At 37.0% G+C, this 19,748-nt stretch overlaps 3 protein-coding genes across 5 annotated transcripts; all 3 read right to left on the bottom strand.

Annotated features, from left to right (window-relative positions):
* Positions 1-1,958: 1,958 nt before the first annotated feature.
* On the bottom strand, positions 1,959-8,456 carry LOC105458944 (phosphatidylinositide phosphatase SAC2). Of its 2 annotated transcripts, XM_011704574.1 has the most exons (13): positions 8,132-8,456; positions 7,459-7,835; positions 7,040-7,306; positions 6,715-6,869; positions 6,418-6,590; positions 5,920-6,112; positions 5,496-5,823; positions 5,313-5,383; positions 4,880-5,104; positions 4,225-4,446; positions 3,824-4,137; positions 3,537-3,746; positions 1,959-3,454 (listed from the first exon to the last, which is right to left on the bottom strand). In XM_011704574.1, the coding sequence occupies exons 1-13, from the start codon at positions 8,226-8,228 to the stop codon at positions 2,469-2,471; spliced, it is 3,618 nt and encodes a 1,205-aa protein (XP_011702876.1). In that variant the 5' UTR covers positions 8,229-8,456; the 3' UTR covers positions 1,959-2,468. The 2 variants fall into 2 exon arrangements, with proteins under 2 accessions (XP_011702876.1, XP_011702877.1); XM_011704575.1 differs by lacking the exon at positions 4,880-5,104 and having other exon boundaries at positions 8,132-8,442.
* Positions 8,457-9,119: 663 nt separating this feature from the next.
* LOC105458943 (ubiquitin-like domain-containing CTD phosphatase 1) lies at positions 9,120-11,810 on the bottom strand. The gene is made up of 2 exons (XM_011704573.1): positions 11,555-11,810; positions 9,120-10,812 (listed from the first exon to the last, which is right to left on the bottom strand). Exons 1-2 carry the CDS (start codon positions 11,712-11,714, stop codon positions 9,980-9,982), a joined length of 993 nt encoding a protein of 330 aa, XP_011702875.1. The 5' UTR covers positions 11,715-11,810; the 3' UTR covers positions 9,120-9,979.
* Positions 11,811-12,955: 1,145 nt separating this feature from the next.
* On the bottom strand, positions 12,956-19,748 carry LOC105458942 (peroxidase). Of its 2 annotated transcripts, XM_011704571.1 has the most exons (6): positions 18,742-19,748; positions 17,770-18,167; positions 16,916-17,365; positions 15,283-15,835; positions 13,844-14,945; positions 12,956-13,270 (listed from the first exon to the last, which is right to left on the bottom strand). In XM_011704571.1, exons 2-6 carry the CDS (start codon positions 17,898-17,900, stop codon positions 13,077-13,079), a joined length of 2,430 nt encoding a protein of 809 aa, XP_011702873.1. In that variant the 5' UTR covers positions 17,901-18,167; positions 18,742-19,748; the 3' UTR covers positions 12,956-13,076. The 2 variants fall into 2 exon arrangements, with proteins under 2 accessions (XP_011702873.1, XP_011702872.1); XM_011704570.1 differs by lacking the exon at positions 18,742-19,748 and having other exon boundaries at positions 17,770-18,251.

Genomic DNA, 19,748 nt, shown 5'->3' with positions numbered 1-19,748 from the left:
TGCGACTCACAAGTCAAAAATGTGTTTTATTATCATTTGTTCTACAAGTGCTGTGAACGTTTGCTGTTTGGTGTATACGCGAATTTTCTTATTATTACAATTTCCTGGAAACACAATAGCAGACACATATGTAAGGGGCATGTCAAGCCTCTATAGTTTTTACGCATGACTTTGTACGTACGAGTATAACGTAGTACATACGAGTTTTCATTTCGCAAAGAGTAGGTGAATTAAGAAATAATTTATTATACATGTACACACATATGTATATAGAAATATGTATGTGATAATGTTTTTATCTGAAGCTCGGAGGAAAAAAAATCTTCCGAAGTCTTTTTTCTTAATGAAGAAAAGATAGAACAATTTTTTCAATCAATTATTAATTTGAGACATTCGCTATCTACTTTTTGTATAAAAAAAAATTTTTTCGCCAATTCACCTATTTTTTGCAGGTCATTCGTAATACTGCAGCTAGATGCAATAGCACACATCACACAGGTTTGTTAATAAACTTGCTTTGGACCTTACATTGCATTCATTGAACAAAAAATTAAGATTTTTCCAAATTATTATTATTTTTTTAATTAAGAGTAGAGCAAACAAATACAAAATAAGAATTTGCGTTAATTAAACGTCAATTCAAATTCTTTAAGAAAGAATATATGCGTATTTGAAAACAGCCTAGTTTCATTCTTATCCTAAAGCGTTGCAAATATCTTTTAGAATGCACGCCTTCCGTACAAACTCCGCTCGTGAGTTTAATCTCTGTGCATTCTGTAAAATTGTATCACAGACTATTGCTGACAGTAAAAAGAATATTCGCTAAAAATACACGAGCTTATAGGATTGACTATAATGTCGATGCGTTTCCAAAAGCGTTTTCAACGGGTAATATGGAAACTCATCGAAATGAGATAGATTATTTACATCAGTGGGCAATGTAAAGTCATGTTTTGTATAGTCCCCTATAATAAATATAAGATTTACACAATATTTTTCCACTTGTGCCTAATTTCCTCCTACATCGTTGATTTACACGTAGACGAAGGAGAATGTGTTCTGCAGCTCCATACAGCTTCTTAAGCATATACTCGATATAATACTGCGTTTGCTGGCTCTTGAAATACTTGTGTACTAAGTATGTAACAATCGTTAAAGCATCTAAAATTATATAACACTAATACAAACGCGACTTCGATACATGATGAACTTACTACTCAGTTCTGCCGGGCTGCATGCTTAAATTATATCAACTATTTTGTAAATACCACATATATAAATTTATAACTTAGTCACTTTTTTTTAACGAAAACCCTTTTAATTTTTCTACTTGCGTTTTTCTTCACTTGACCTTAAAACAATTGTGTATTATCTATTCTATCTAAAAAAAATTCTAACACACACTTCTCGAAAAGCTAACAGGGATATAATTATCTCTTTGTTCTGCGTTTGGTAACCACATATCTCAAACTCATATTTTTATCACTAATTCAATACACATTATGTATAGATTTTACTAAACGGTATTTAAATACTTCTCTGTATTTACATAATTGACTATGAAGCTTCTCTCTCTCTTCGATTTTCCATACAAATAAATCGTCTCATCTGCATTTTATGTTATACATTTTAATATAAAAATTATCTATATATATTAAACAAATAGCATCTGTCTGCTAAAAAAATAAAATCTCGATTCTATTATGAAACTTGATGATAAGACTAAAATATTTAATACTGTTAAACTGTTATGTATTGATGCCTTTTCGATTGGTCGCATTAAATAGATTAATTTCAGAAAGTTGCCATTAAAAATATAAAAAATATGCCCCAAAAATTTAGCAGATGTATAGTAAATTTTATACATGTATAGATGTTGGCTTGTCAAGAAAATATTTCTAAAAAACAGCACAATATTCTATAGCAATACAGAAAGTCTTCAGTTCACTTGTCAATTGTTCTCTTTTGTGCTCATTTATTAACTTGTCAAATCAATTACGAATAAATATTGACCACATTGTACTCTGTGTTAAATCGTTTTGTTTGTCACAACATGGAAATAGTTTCCTTTCCTACATTGAATTGTTTCGTTTGTTTCACACCAATAAACCGTTATATTTGTGTGAAGTGTGGAAATATGTGAAAATAGGTGCAGTGAGATCGATTTATAAGATTTTCTACAAAACTGTGATCAAAATTCGCTACTTTCTACGTGATATTTTTCCATATTAAATTATGCGATCTATATATATAATAAAACTGTCTATAATACAACGCTTTAATACTTTATTCCTTTTTTTTTTTTAAGAGTGCGTGAGAGCATTTGCGTCGCCGACATACTGAATTCCTCACGTTATATTCGTAAATATTGTCAAATATTTACGAATACACAATCATCAATAAGCTCTAAATTGATATTCAATGATCGATCGCGTTCGGAAAGCTGATCGTTCGGGCAAAGAGAGTTTTTATAAAGCAATGAGTTTAGATTGACAAGAGGCCCATTTTTCCTGAAGCTTCTGACGCTCCTCCATCTGTTCCGACATTACGTGGCCTGTCTTCAGTTTTCTAGGATCTAAATTAGCCCCTAACGTTTGAACACCTTTTGCAAATTTCGAGAACGGCAACAGAATATCTTTGGCTGTGGATGCTACTGGACTAGTAACGCTCGTAATATTTTCCTTTATGGACTTTAAGGCAGATTCACTTTGGGACGACGTGATGCTCAACGTCAAGTCCTTCTCGGAGGCTGATCTCTTCTTCTCGTCCAACAATCTACCGTCCGTTTGAAGAGTAGCGCTCTTAATGTCGGTCGACATCTTGTTGTCAACATCCCCCGTCGAATGGCTGATATTCTTGGAGAGCGTCAAGGACAGCGGATGATTCATTCGATCTCTATCCTCGCCCATGTTGTCCCCCACGTCGTACACCGTTATCTCCGGCGTCGTCGCCTTCAGCGGCGAAGCGCTGAGAGTGCTAGTGCCGGAGCTAGTTTGCGGAATCAGATGCAACGCGTCGATCGCCATGTCGGGCTTCGAATTCAAATTCATGTTGTTGGGTCTCGTCTTGGGCGATTCCTCGTTCGCGTTGCTCTCGCTGCAAACATTGCCGTCCACAACGTTGGTATTTTTCACACCCATAATAATACCGATCAACGGTGTATAGGCTTCCATCAGGTGCTTGTCGTGGCTGAAGTTCGCCGGCTTCTCCACGTGGATGTGCGTCATCTCGATATTCTCGCTGCTGCCGCCGCTGCTGCTGCTGCTGCTGTTGCTGCTGTTACTCTTCTCTTCTATATTGCCCGAGATACTACTGTTGCCGACGGTAAAGATCGGCTTCGATACCTTCTCCGTCTTATTTATACTCTTCGCTACATCAATTGACTTCTTTGCACCGAAACTCAGTTTGTTCAATTTGCTGAATTGCTCCGACATATTGCTTAAAGCTTTTGTACCTGAGAATTCATTTTTGATAAATATTTTATTGCGTATACACGTGATATAAATAGTGAAAATAATTTAACAACAACAACACACCTGCTGTCTTTAAAGCAAGCAACTGTGTCTCAGATACATTTCTTGTCAGTTCTGGAAACGATGAAATGTCCAATAATCCAGTAGAGCCTTTAACATTCACTAATTTACTCTTTCTCTTATCTAACGTAACGTTCATGGCTACGGGAATCTTTGGCAATTTTGCTATCTCCATGGCTACTGAAATAGCTTCGCAAATTGCCTTTAAAGATTCTGTAATTTAAAAATATGAAATATAAAATTCGTTCAAAATTGTTACGTTCAAAGTAGAAATAAGGAGACGCTCTCACCTATGCTTTCCTCTTCAGTTTTAATCACAACCGCCATATTATTGAAAAACCTTAAATTCGTACTACGAAACATGTGAAAGTAACCGTACTCGCCGTTCACTTTATAACTGATTCTAATACAGTGGTAATGTTTATTCTTGAAAAATGAGACCGTGTTTTCAGGCTGGCCGAATTCAATTAAGATGATATCATCTAGCGGGACTCTTTGATAGTTTGTGACTTTATCGATTTGATCGTCATAGTCGGCAATGTAATAACTGTCTCGGGTCAATATCAGAATAGTATCCATTTCCGTCTCCGTCGGGTCGCCAGTACTGAAGCAAGAAATTTGATTGAAACAAATTCTATAAATAGACACAACGTAAGTGTGTCGTGGGAAACATTTAATTATTCATACGTACACAGGATCGGCATCGATAACTCCCCAGCTGCCTAGAATAATTTCCGGGTCGGGTATCAGTAATTTCTTGCAATCTTCAATCAGCAATTTCACGTGAATCGCAGTCGCGGCGTTATCTTCCTCGTCCGTGCGTTCCAGGAATACCTCTTCGCTTACTGAATTTCCCAGCATCATATCAATCGTCGCTTGTCTGTAGACATCCTTGAAACGATTCAAGTAATATCTGCAAAGAGTATTTTAATTCTCAACAATCGGTATTCTGAAAGTTAAATAACTAAAGAGGCAGAGTAGCATCAAGAAAGTATTTCAAAGAGAGTTTAATAAATCATATTCTGTCAAAAAAGAAATTGTTAAAATGAGAGAAAGCGACTTTTCTTATGTCTAATTTATTGAATACAGCATAAAAAATGATTGATTTGTGAATCAAATTAAAATGTAATAAAAGGAAGAATATAAGGTCAAAATTGAACATGCAGAAGGATTTTCATAGTATAACAAAAACAACTTCTCATGCTGACAGTAGCAAAGAGCATTTCTTTTTACGCCACATGATTTAATATGTAATAAAAAGATTAACGAGAAATGAAATTGATCTTTAGAAATACGTAACTGCTGTACATTTTCCAAAAAAATCAAGCTAAAAGCAAGCAACGAACCTTGCTAAATTATATAGAGCAGTGGCATAAAGGAAGTCAGGATGAGTAGCAAGTTGAAGTTGTATATTTGGTGGTTTCATAGGTATAAGTTCGAGGCAGCAATTATCAAGGATATCTAAATAGTGTGACCAATCGTTGTTCAGTTGGTGAACATCAATCGAGTTCCCTAGCAGCGTATCTATTGCCGCCTGACGCAAGTCATCCATAAAGTGTTGCTGATAGTATCTATGGGGAAAATGAAAGGACAATGTCAGGGTTTCATAAAGTAACATCAAGATATTTAACTCTTGGGATATTATCCTTGAGGCACATGATTGAACTGTGAAAAGATTTCTGTGTCACGTGAGATGTCGGAAATGAAGGAGGAAAAATGAAAAGTGAGGAAAAATTAAGCGAGTACGAAAGTGTGAGAGATGGGAGTACAAAGTTCTACCTGTTTGCGGAATTCATGCCGTCTTTCATCAGCCCGGTAAATTTTCTCTCCCCAGTACGTGTATAATCACCCTATAAAAATATTAAGAAATCACAGATTATTTAGAGATCATTAGGGACAAAAAAAATTAATGGTTCATATTAAGACAGTAGACTTCGCACCGGCAATTCAAGATGTACAAACCTTCAAAGCGTTCGTTCCCGCGTACTGCTTGCTAATAATGTCCCCATTATTAGCCCAAAGCGACTGGAAAGTCTGTCTTATGTTCGCAGGCAGAATTCCGTCAGGTGGTATTAGTCCCAGTTTTGAAAATTGCATTTCCATAACAGCTTTACTCAGAGCGGTTTGCACCACGTTCGTTCTATCTAAGCAATCTATGCAATTCACGCGGAACACGCCTTTTTGTATGCAAATCGTACCTTGTTTATCGCGCCAGCAGTAACCCATGTTTGCTAGCATCGTAGCCAATGCATTAACCAGAATAGACACATTCTCAAAGTGCATTCCTCGACTGCGTTAAACACAAAATTTTCGAGATAAACGCGATGAGAATGAGAAGCATGCGGTCATCGTAATTACGCGTCACAAAAAAAAATACAATACTTACCAATATTCGTGGAAATCGAACGTGGCGTACGTTATATCTGAATTATTATAATTGAATACGTGGTTGCTGTAAGCCTCCCAAATAATCCTTTCTTTGCCAGCCTGTTCGACTAGATTGACAATGCAAATAGGTCCGTACAATGTAAGCTCTTCGTCAAAATGCTTTTCAAATGCTATCTGCGTCTCAGCCTCATCTGCAATATCATTGTATAAGATTATTACACACATTCCATTAAGATAATCTAGGGTAACTGCCCCTATTAGTGTGCTTTTATATTTAAATAAGTCATAAAACTAAACTGGTACAAATAAATAGACAAAGTAATTTTTTATAAAGTTCATACATATTAAATTAATAAAAAAATATTTTGCTATACATTTGTACCGGTTTATTTTTATGACTTATTTAAATATAAAAGCACACTAATAGGTACAGGACACACTAATAGGGACAGTTACTCTAGTCTAGTTCATGCAAAATATTTCTTTGCCTATATACCCTTGTCAATCCGCGGCGGGGGTTTATATTTGTATCCAGGTTGAGACCAGTATACCGGCACACTTCCTCGCACTTGTACAAAGGATACCTGATGATCATGATACCAAACTAGTTGCTCAGTCTCAACGTAATTTGCACACTTGCCATCGTCATCCACTCCGCGCCTCTTATACCTATGTGTTATATTCAGAAAAATTCCTTTAATCCTAATACGCTTATAATATTAATATTTTTGGACAATATAAAACTAATCATGATCATTTAATTACGAAAACCATCTGTATAAACAAAAGTTACCTAGTTCCAGCACGGAATCTACTCCTCCTCGATATAATCGCCAAGTTAAATATCTCTTGTTGCGGTTGCTCATCAAAACCCACTTCGACTATACATTTTTCTATCTGAACGTATCCTTGAATAATCGGTAATATCCAGCAATTTGCTTTATCTGTCTGTAGAATAAAACATATACAAATATTACACATACATATATATACAAAAAGAAAATGCAAATTTTGAATGGATATTGCCATTGTGCAGCTTGACTTTAAATGATACAGCCATTTGTCAATTATTAAGTAAATAAAAACAGGTGGAAATAAAGATGTTAAGAATTACGAACATTCAGATTAATAATGTCATTTAACATGTGTTTGTTCCAGAAGAATCTGTCGTCCACACGCTGCCACAACGGTTTGTGCTCCTGATTGCCTCGCCCGTGCTGAGATTCCATTACGCACTGTCGCTGCAAGCTGTTAGTAATATCACCGGTCTGACAGAAGAAGAACGAATCGGTCTCGGTAAATATCTTATTCAGCTCCTCCAGTATCCTCTTCTCGAATCTCTCCTTATCCTTCACCACGCTGCGTTTTATCACTGTGGACTTCATCTGTATAAGAAACATTGAGCTTGTAAATTATGTGAGATACTAAACACACGCAGAATTTCATGGTAAGACACACACACACACACACACACACACACACACACACACACACACACACACACACATTGGTCAAACGGTCTTAGACGTTTCCTTACTTGAGACGTGGCCAGCGCGGCGGCGTGCTGCGTGGTGTTTTTTATAGTGTTCGTGGCGTTCTTGATTGTACCCCAGGTCTTCGCCAGAGCCGCTTTCTGCGGCACGTCGAACAGCCCGCCGGTCCCCTTCTTCCTCATCGCGTACTGATGCTTCTTGCAGGGCAGCAGGCCGATGTCCGTGTTCTCCGTGCCGACGTGCAGAAACGCGATCGACTTGATCTTGTAAACAACGTGGCCGCCGTGCAACTCCCCCGCCGGCGTGACGTCCTTTATGAGCATCAGCCGGGGTTCCAGCACCGACGTCTGCTCGATCTTGCCCACTATCCCGTAAAACATCCCCAGGCACTCCAGATCCTTCGGCGTGGCCCATTCCCAGTCTGCAACAGATCCATCCATCCATCCGTCCATAACCTCGCCGTCGAAATAATTAATTTAAACGTCAAACCCCGAATACAACATTATGTTCTTGAACGCCGTGTCATCTGTGTATAAATCACTTTAACGCAGACATAGCGCACGTGTTCCTTGGACACGAAATTGATTCGCTTTCTTAAAATTCACGCGAGATCACGCTCTTGAGGCGAGCGACGCTTTGTTGATCGCGCGCCGCTCACCTGATTTATGTCAAACGCATGCATATATATTAATTGCCCTACAATAAACGCGCGCCCACCTGATTTCGCGGCGAATTCGCCGGTGTACTTGTCGCACCAGAGGCTGTGCCTCTCCTTCACGAAGATGAAATGCGTGTCAGTGCGGAACAGCTCCATCCTTCCTGCTTCCCTGCGCGTTTGACAGCTACGGGCAGCATGCGTGTGACGTTTCCGCGTCGGGGCGAGGTGTCCGCCTACCACCGAGCGCACGCCATGTTGCTCGTGGCTAACCGCTCTCACCGTGCTCGGCGCGATTATACATATACGCTCCTCCGATGTGAAAAGGCGGACGGCGACGCGAACGGATTGCTCTCCGGGTGGAGAGGGAGGGGGAGAGTTGCGACGCGAATCAATTCCGTTATTCCTCAATGACGATGAAGGCAGCCAGTCGCTCGATATTCCGATGAAATACTTTCCCGATTCGATAATGATTAGAGAGCCGTTCCTGACCCGATTGGTAATACCATGAATAATTAAGGCGAGACTCCGCAAATGTTCTTTTTGTACATTTATTAATAAATACTTTTTTTCTACCGCGGTACCTTTAGACTCTTTAGAGTGAGGATGCACGCTACACGTTACTTCGATAGACTTTATGTCTAGAAAATTTTAATATAGTCCTGATAAATCATCACTTAAAAGATATAATACTAATATTTTCTCCGATCACAATTTGCTTGTACTTGATAAATTTTTAAACATAAAAGCGAATTTTAAGTGTCCTTTTAAAATGTAACTTACTTGTGTATAAAGATATGCTACTGTAACTGTCTCATATAGGCATCTTTTACGTTAATTTTTCCAAATTTGAAAATTATATACACACATTTACAGAAATATAATATATATAGTTTCAAAAATATAAAAATTTAGTAGAATAAATTAAATTTACTTAAGAAAAAAATATTTGTATAAGTTTTGAGAAAAAATAAACAGTAAATATATTTCGGATATGTTTATCACGTTTGGCAGATGCAGATTTAAAAGGTGGACAAGATCAGAAATCAATTTTTTTTGGATAAATTAGCTTTATTACAATCATTATGAATCATCATGAACTTTTCATATCTTACATCTTTCCGTAATATTTTAAATCGGTATGAAAAATGGAAATAGCATTTTTATTTAAACAGTTTAAAAATTGTTTCAATTCCCTAAATAGTCGCCAACGCCTAGCACTTAATGTATAAGATAGATATTGCGGTTTGCATAATCAGTGAATATTACATGTTAATGGCTAAAAATACGCCGCATGAAAACCCACGTAATGCGATCACGTAGATATAAATAATCGACGTGTTGTGTGAGATTTAAAGTTTGCCGACATCTGCAACAAAGAGGAAACACGTAGGAAATGTTTTCAATCATGATGCACGTGAATTCACTCGAAATACGTTTTATATATATATTTTATATATATATATATATATATATATATATATACACATATATATACATATATCATTGCACCTCTCGTGTCGGCCACTCCGTGCATTTTATTTAAATGGTTCTTATATACGTATACACGGTCAACCGATAAATACACCACAAGTACAGAGAATAAGAAACGTGTGAAAAATACGTATGCTCTCAGAAAAATTCAATATCACGCATTATAAATTTTCTCGCGATGCTAAGGAAACTGACGCTCGAGTTAATCTTGTCGTTCTTATCCAACGTATGTAGAGAACAGCCTTGTTTTTTCAGTCATGACTTTAAAATAGCTGACAAATGCATCTTCCCCGTGCATTCACTTCGTCATATACAAGCCTGAAGCCACTCTGTGTGATTCCTCCCACGTCCAATCAATATTACTTCCCCTCTGTCGATCAAAGTGTCATAAGAAAAAAAGAAAATTTCGTTGAGATTTAACTTTTCTCACTGCTGCTGGTCTGTTCACTGCTCTGATCGCCCTTCTTCGGCTTGTACTCCTCCCACTTTCTGTGGTTGAGGGTCTGAAAGTCATCGACGTCGGCTATCAGCTCCAGATATCTCGACAGCTTCAGCAGCTCGAAGTCTTTGACTCTGCTGGTGTGGGCGTGCTTGAAGGGTTTTATTCTCAATCCCGACTGCGGATTCATGATGAAATTCCGTCTAATGTCGTCGAACATTATCGTGTTCTTCGCGGAGAACTGCTTGTACTTTCCCCAAATAATGCCCAGCGGCTTCACCCCGACGACGCCGTATTTCGGCGTGTGAACGGTGATCATGGCGAGTACGTCCAGGTGAAAGGCTATTTTATAGTTCGGATGATTCGAAACTCCCAGGAGCTTCATCTTCTCGTTGATCCACCTCATGCTGGTCGCCGACCAGATGACTATGTCGTAATACTTGTAAGCGCGCGTCAAGAACTCGTGGAGATACGGGCGCATCAGCTGCGACCCGCTCTCCGCCACTGATCTGTGATCAAACAAGGTGTAGTCTATGTCCAGCACGAGGAGCTTCTTACCTTCCCTCAAAGAATTCAGCTCTGTGATCACATAGCGATCAATTCGTATCTGGATCTTACGTAAATTTATCTCGGCCTTCTCGATCTCTACCTCCTCCTCCTCTAAGTCTAGATCGTTAATCACATCAGGTACATTCTCGGGTGCTTGACTGACCTCGGCGATATCCTCCTCGCGCGAGCCCATCAACATCAGCTTGAAGCCGGGCTTCAAATTTAACTTGCTGATTATGTCCCCATCTTGCGCTGCCTTGCCTGATAAAGCAAACAATTGTTTCTAAAGATTCTTTTGGAATTCTTTTCGTGTGTATTTGGAGAGAAGATTAACATTGTATTTATATTATAGATTATAACTTCTTCTCGGCAATAAAAGCAATCAATGCAGAAACTAGAAGAATTATTTTAAGAACCATTAGATTAATGGTTAAGAATTTTTTTCTTTCTATACTGTTAAATCTACAGTGTCAAATTTAATCCTATTTCAGTCGCCACTGCCTCTACTTAATATATTGTTATTTTTAATCAAAACAATATAGCTATTTTAAATAAAACAATGAAATTTAAGCCAAATTTGGGTTAAATTTGAACTGTTCAAATTATTTAACTCTATCGTTTTAGTTGAAAATAACTATATATATATTAAGTTAGGAGCAGTGGGAGACTTAAATAAGGTTAAATTTGACACTATATATTTAACAATGTATATATCCTTTTACATTATACTATCTATAATTTTGTCACTTTCACGTATTAGGGAAACAGAATTATTTTACGAATTGTATAAATAATATTTATATACATTTATGTATTTGTATTTCATGTATTACACAATACATGTGTATATGTAATATTTAAAATATAATTGGATGTAATAATTAATAGCAGGATTTTTAGCCTCCTTTCAAGACGATAGACTTCAAAATAAATAATTAAAATTGCGATAATAACTGTATTTATCTAGACGGAACTTATCGAAAAAGACAGTTCAAAATATAACCTTTAAACTTTAGATTCAGCAGCTTCTGACGTTCCGGACGAACACCTGTTTCTCTGTGTATACGCTCTTTCAGAGTAAGAACCGTATCCTCCTCTTGAATATCGAGGATGTCGTATTCCTTTCCGCTCCATTTCACCACAATTCTTAATTCACTCTCCATTCTCGCTTTTCCAATCGCATTAATGGTACGCGTGCATCGCGAGTCTAAAAAGAAACCACCGCAGATGTTCTTGTGACTGTATTATCGGTAACGTCAGCTCCCGTCCTCCGTCGGGTCTGATTTGAAACAGAGAGAAACCTGAGGATGGAGTAGTGGACGTGTCCGTGGTTTAAAGTTTAAATGGAACCCGTCTACTGGCTCCTCTATGTGCATAAAACGTACACGTTGAACTGTGTAGCCAAGGATATTTCCGGAGGATAACATATTTCTGATGGATCTTCGATTTTCCGTGTATATACATATAGTATATACATACCGCGGCTTTAGAATAGAACGAGAAAAGGTTTATTAGTTTATTAGGATGTAATAAATGAGATACTGAAAGATTTTTTTTATTTAGTGCTGTGTGGAATACACATAAATAGTACAAAACGTTAATTCATACATAAAATTAATTTACGTTAATTCTTATTATGTCATAAAAATACACAAAATTGTTATTGTGTTATTAAATATTGTATTATAAAATTTAATTTCTTAACACTATATATATAATATATAAAATTATTATTTAAAAATATTATTTAACATTAAAACATAATTTGAAACTTTTTTTCGACAGTTTATTAATTGTGTCTACTAGAAAACTAGGAGATAATTAAGTGAAATTTTGTAAATTTACAAAAACACATATTTGCTAATAATACGAGCAAAATAATTTTGTATAATAATAAAAAAATACAATTGGGAAATATTTATTTTATAGTTGTCAAAATGATATAAAATTTGTAGAATTTTATTAAATAAAATAATTTTTTAAGATCTATATGTAAGATTCATAAATACTGCGCTTGAGTTAATAAATATAAAAAAACGAAAATATATAATATATAACACACACATATATAGTGAAAATTTAAAATAATTTTTCTATTTCTTGCGTTTATCGCCTAGTGACTTATTTATCATTTTGTAAAAAAAATTATATATACAGAATATTTTAAACCATCATCATGTTCTTTTAACGACGAATTTTGAAGTCAATTTAAAATTAATTTTGACCTAGTAAAAATGCCAAAGATAATTATTTATTGCAATTTGTCAATTTTTAGCATTATATCTTTGTTTTTAACGCTTTCAATTCAATTTCCTTTACATTAAATTCCATTTAAAACTAAACCACGTAATTTTGTTAATTTCTGTTTGGCTTTCTAAAATTTTAGTCGACAAATAGCTCTTTGATAGTTAAAAAAAGTTATCCTTGAATTTTAATTAATTTTTTTTTATTAAAAGTTTTTTTTTATTAAAAGTATATCTGATAGTTTTGAGATATTCTGTATACGTTATTTATAAAGTTTTAAGCTACAATGACGTTGAATTGGAACCGTGATTTTCTTTCCACGGTTCAAAGGAAGGTCCTGGTATGTCTTCGCATGATACCATGGGATTATTAGAATCAACCGAACGCATAACTTCCATTTGAGCATGCGTGATTCCGTCAGAACAATCGCATATTAATTTCGCCAGTGAACTCTTGCGTATCTCCACGAGCTGATCTGAAATTTTATCATAAATATCTTGTCATATCACGGCTCTTATTACGTTTTATTTCTTCTTGACATTTAAGATTTTTACACGATAAAATATTTTATAAATTTCAAAAACTTTAAAACAATCTAATATAGTTATAAAAATCATATTCACTTTTTTAAACGCTCGCATATATCTTGTACATCTTTTATATCTATATATTTCTATTTTTTTTAAATCGATGTCGTGATATAATCGAAGATTATAGTATAACAATAGTTCTAAGTTATCTTAATAAAATTCTGTATATTAAAAAAAAATAGAATTTTACTTTAAATTATTAAAAATTAAAACTCCATGTAAAAGATAATACAAATGCTTTTCAAAACAAAAGATTTCAACTGCATATTTAAAATCTTTATAGGCGAAAGATAGAACAACTGGGCTTACATATAATATGAAATATATTATACGAATGCGTAAATTATTTATTTCTCGCGAAATTAAAAAAAAAAGTGACAAATTTCTGCGTTTGTTTATTAATCCACATTTAAAGCTTTATCGTGTCAGGACTTTAACTTGCCAGAATTTATTTTTACCTTCTGTGAAAGGATATGGTTGTTCAGCGTACTCGTACCAGAAACGATCTCCCTTCTGCAAACGTGCGAACTGATCAAGAATCAAGCACGTAAACGTGGGCCCGATCAGGCTGCCCGACTTCGGTATTTCGGCTAATGCGCCGGTATACAAATCCACGTCGCCGACAGTCTCGTAGAGCATCGATATCTGTTTCAGAGCACGACGATCCAAGTAACCTTCGAGGTCGCCGAAAGTCTCGACCTTTCCTAGACCACAGTATTCCCGCCACACAGCGTATCCCGGTAGTCCATGATCCCGTCCTCGTTGAATGTTCAACGACACCAAATCGAGACCGCATGCAGGTACCGTAGAATTGGCCGTGGGGTCCTCGAAGAGGTGACTGGTCAGCTGCGAAGTTACGTGCGTGGAGTACCTCTGAATAACGTTGGTCGTCGCCGAGGTGACCGAACGTCTGACGCCATCCGCGGCGTAGAGGCTGTAGGGATTGAAGAGCATCCTGTGCAGCTCCACGTAGGACGGCGTGTCCCTTTCGGCGTCCGTCATTCTCATCAATCCCGGCAGCAAGGTGTGAGCGAAGCGGAAGGCCGCGGCCGCGAAGTGATTGGCGATCGTCGGGTCGTCCTCCAGCTCGTCCGGATCGCGCGTCCGCTTCTTGTAGCCCGACGTGATGGGCCTCAAGTCCCGCTCCCTCATCCCCTCGTCGCCCAGGATGACGGGCAGAAATTCGCGATAAGCGATGTGCTGCAATTGAGCGCCGACGATGCGTCGCGTTTCCTGGTAGAGGGTCTCGTCGCTCCAAGCGGGATTGAGTCCGGCCAGTTCGTTCGCGATCCTGTTGTGCTGTCGCGCCCAGAGAAGGTGCATCGTGGTCAGGTGCAGGTTCTCGTTTGCCCTGCCGTCGCCCGCGGCGAAGCAATAGCGGCCACGGCGTCGCTCGGCCTCGCGATTGCAACCGTCGTTGGGATTCGTGCTCGGTGGCAGCAGAGTCCTGTTGTCGGGGGTGAACTGCATCCTCAAACGACCACCGGTGAACTCGCGCAGATCGCGAGCGGTCTCGTTGTCGGATCCGTAAGTAGCCGAGCCGTCGATGAAGGCGCTGACCTGGACGCAATTTTATCTATACAATCCTTCAGTCTCGGTCGCTTTTATGGTAATTCTAATAATACATTTTCACCAGTATTTAAATAGAAATCTCCTATAAGTTTTATAAATTTTAAATTGGACATTTGTGAAAATCCGTTTTCTTTTTTCGGAAAGAATTCACTAATCTTTTAGTTCTCTTTTAGAATTTAAAGTAAAAGAAGTGACTGCAGATTCGTTCTTTCAATCAAAAATTCCATAAATAATTTAACATAAAAGATTTTACTATTTTTTTTTTTAAATTCGCATTATGTCGTAAATTGCAGATTGTGCGAACTTATTCAGCGATATGGATTACCTGATTGAGCTGTTCTCTAGGACCGAGTTTGCATCGCGGGGCCGGTGCGGATCTCACGAAGTCCATGCAGGTTTTGCCGGTGAGATCGTACACAGGATCGCCAGCTGCCACTGGCACGGGAAAGCACTCGGGATGCTGTCTTCCTAATGGCGAGCAGCACGCTATGGAACTTCCGTTGACACCCTGACTGAGCGCGGTCGCGGTGATGTCGTGGTCGAGGAACTGGCCGAACACCGCCAGCATCACCGTAAAGGACGGATTGCTGCTGGCCGAAGGTTTGTGCACTTTCAGACTGATTTCCCTGGCGGAGGGCAACTCCCTCCCGGACCGTGCCTTTCGAGGCGATGCTATTCCGTCGGCGTAATCGGGCGGCAGGGCCCTTCGAAAGGGCGTCATGCCAATGCCCCAGCCTGTCGGCCGATTGCAGCTGCCGTCAATAGTTCGGTATTTACCGGGTTTGCAGGCGCGGTCGAAGTATCGTTTGCACACGTTTTTCGGTAACCAGCCGCTGTCGAAGAGAGTGTCGATCGCCGATGGTTCATCATTGGTGGACCTCAAATAGGAAAATATCAAATGAAATCCTGTCTAAAGTTAACTATAAACGTATGACTTTACATGATAATTTTGCTTGTTAATAAATGGATCAGTCTTAAAAAGACTGCTATACAGTTTCACTTTAGACGATTTATGGATTGACAATCAGGAAATTGTTGAAACTAAATAGCTGTTATTAACATATGTAATATATGTAACGAATATTAAACGCTATACTATAATATTGAAAAAAAATTATCATTTTTATTAGCACATAATACCAAAGAAATATATACTTAAAAATTTTTAAATTAATATTATAAAAGAGATAAATAATAAAAGGTAAAATTTTAAGACCGAAAACAAGCAAATTTATGTTCTATTAATAAATGTATTTCGAATTACTTACTAATTGTAAGATGTACATACAGATAATTGCGGTACTAGTTTTGACTTAACAGTCTACAGTTCTTATCTGCCGCCAACATTGAATTAATTAATTAATTAATTCAATAATTATATCAAAGTACCATTCAATAATCTTTAAATTAATAAATAACAAGTAATTAATTCGAAATATATTTATTAATAAAATGTCCATAAATTTGCTCGTTTTTGGCCTTGAAATTTTACCTTTTATTATTTGTCTTTATAATTGCAAGCTGTATTTCGATTATTATAAAAAAGGATTAACATTTGTTGTACGGTTTAGTGATTTTTTAAATTAATGAATTCGCACTAAAATCGAGGCGCTTTTGAAAGCTATATTAAATATGCTTCTAACATTAACTCCTTTAAAGAAGTCCAAAAAAATTTCTTCTATGGAAATATGTATATTGTCACGTCGAAATCTTTTAAACCTTTTATATATCACTAACCCATGCAACCAATAGAAAGTGCATTCTGATTTTTTAAATGTCGCTTTTACGGCACATATAAATAATATTATATTTTCCTGAATTATAACGCGAATTATAGATTTAAATGATTTAAGACAATCTTAAAGCAGTTATAACGTTTAATTTATAATTGTATATAAAGTGTTTAGAAATACTTTTCTTTAAAAAAATTGAAGCTTTATGTCACGACGGAGCCTCACCTCATTTTCTCGATCACTTTCGTCGCCGCGATTTCACCCACCGCTGCTAGAGCAAGGGCGCTAACGTTGGAACAGGTGCTCACCGCGTGGCGGTGTCTGGATTCAGGGGATGAAGATGGCAGCGGTGATTTCGCGGCGATCATATCCGCGGACAGACGATCCTTCATCGCCTGTTCGCCAGCTCGTAATCCCTGCGTGTATTCCAGTTGACTGAGACGCTTTGTCGGGATATTGACATTCTCATTAGATATCAGAATGGAATTGGGCTCGGCTGTGGCACTAGCGGTGTTGCTGAAGGCCGCGTGCGAGGTAGATCCAAGTGACAGTCCTAATCTCAAGGCACTACGTAGATTATCAGGGGACGTTGCATTGTCGTTGGCGGGATTGGTGGAGTTGGTGTGACTCATGGAGTAACTGATGGACACCACCAGAGCCATGGTGAAAACCACTCTGTAAAATCGCGAAGAATCTAATCGCATGCAGTCTTAATTTCTTCATTGTGTGATGTTTTCGGCACGAAACTTATCATTGTTTAGCAATCCGATCAAATTCTCACACATCCTAATAGGCGACTTGATGGATTTAGAGATCATATAATTGTTAAATGGAAGTTTGCATTACTATTTATATTTCTGATTTCTTTTCACTTATTTTTCTTTCCAAAACAGCGAGTTTGTTAATTTAGCTGCACGCAGTTTTTGTACAGGTAAAATGTGTATATAATTTATCTCTAAAAAAAAATAAAAAAATAACTAATCGTTCGTTAATTTTGCTATTTAAAAATTTATTATTCAATTATATTTAATTTATCTTTTTCCATTATTTTATCGTGTATATAATCCACACGAACTTACATCAGGATGCCGCAGACGCAGCATTGGAACTGTCGTAATCGTGTTCTTCGAGTCCTCAAGAGGCTGGCGAACTCGATGTAATCGGGCGAGTCCGATCTTCTCAGGGGTGTTCTTTCCGTGATTCCGCGCATTTCCGTTGCACAGAAATACTTACTAGATACTGGATAAGAAGTGCAGAATTCTATCTGCGACGGTTGACAGGCGAGGCTCCTTCTCGCTTAGCAATTCGATCTCCCTTATGTGACTCACCTTGCACAACTAACACGTCTCTCGCATGAGTGATCGATACGCACAAGTGCCCGAGCTCTTCCGGTGCCACATTTGTAATGAATTGTTAATTACAATCCCAGTAATTACATGATCATATCGTCAAACTTCACTCTCCTCTGGAGAAAACTCTGTCGACCGATCTTGTTAAAAAAAAAATTGATAGAAAACGATAGGAATCGATAGGATCTGTCAAATATTTTATCGTGTCCTATATATTGTATCTATCGTTCCGCTTTTTCTATTTTGAAAGAAATATTATCGTCATTAAAAGCTTTTGATAAAAGCAATTTTAATTTTTAAAATATCGAGAATTCGAATTTTTATTGTTTTGTACCGATAAAATTTCTCATGAATAAATGATTAAAACATTATCATAATGATTAATTTTTTACACATGATAATTTTTTTACGATTCATAATTACGATTAAAAACGATTATATCATTTTCTATCGTTTCCTATCAATTTTTTTTTAACAGGTGATACACATTCGAAGTAATTTTTAAGCGAGAGATTTTTCCCAAGATTTTAGAAGCGCACTTATGTACGATTGTTGTATCTTGTCGATACTGGTGAAAGAGAAAAATCCGATAAAGTTCTCAACTCAAAGTGGATTACTTGGTTCACACGCTCGCGCAGGCAACCTGGTTACATAAGATGAATCGAGAATCGACAGTCGAGAGTGAAACATGAGTTGCCTCACCGTATTCTTATTTTGCGGTGCGACACAACGGTGACAGCGAGTCTGCGTCTCGATATACGCAAGCGATCACGCATTGCAGAGATGATTTGTAACAATCATATATAAGTATTATACGTTATTCTGCCGGTATGAGAATATGACCGCAAAACGCAATGTAAAACAAACTGGAATAACGAGTCACTTGTTATACAATTTTATGGCATTTTATCACATGTCGGAAAGTAGTAAAGTTAACAGGAATGTATCTATAACAATTGAAAAGCTGGAATTAAACAGCTGTTATTTTTTGTAATTAATGGACAGTATAATGAAACACATACTGCAGAAAAAACTTGTTATTTTCACACATAGTGCAAAAAGAACACATTTATGAACTTGTAAAACAAAAATGTAAAAAGCCGAAAAGTTGTCTGATTGTATGATTCAGTAATGCATTCAGTGATCGAAAGATTTTGACATAGGCGGTTATTTGAATAAAAAGAATTTACCTGGAAATTATTTTTTTGTAAATATAGTTGCAATTATTAATGTCTGAAAGTGTATTTAATAATTTAAAAGCACATCAAAGCACAAAAAATCACGCAAGTTTGGATGATCATCATTATAAAAACATATCACTGACTCATGCAACCAGCCGAATTGTTGATCCTTTTTTAAAATATTAATTTTAATATTTAATTTTACAAATTCATGTATGTGTACATTTCTTTTGCACAGTGTGTTAACAAAAACGACGTGTCTCTTTTGCAGTTTAACGTTTAATTTATTGCATTTCGTTCACTCATTACACAAAATAACAACTGTTTTGTTTCAGCAATTTCTCGATTGTGTGCGTTTAGTCAATTTCCTGTATGTATTTATATGCGTAATGTAACACTATCTCGACATTACACGTTTCAATCAATGTTTGAAACTCTACATTGTCTAAAGTTTCCATCCAGATTGATGTTATTGTAATACCGTGTCGTCGACGATGAACGCCGACGTTTGACTGCTTAAGAACGACG

This window comes from Wasmannia auropunctata, unplaced genomic scaffold (assembly GCF_000956235.1).
Source record: "Wasmannia auropunctata unplaced genomic scaffold, wasmannia.A_1.0 LD334250.1, whole genome shotgun sequence".
Classification (NCBI taxonomy): Eukaryota; Metazoa; Arthropoda; class Insecta; order Hymenoptera; family Formicidae; genus Wasmannia; species Wasmannia auropunctata.
Note: the sequence above shows the minus strand (reverse complement) of the source record. Positions and strands in the feature narration are given on the sequence as shown.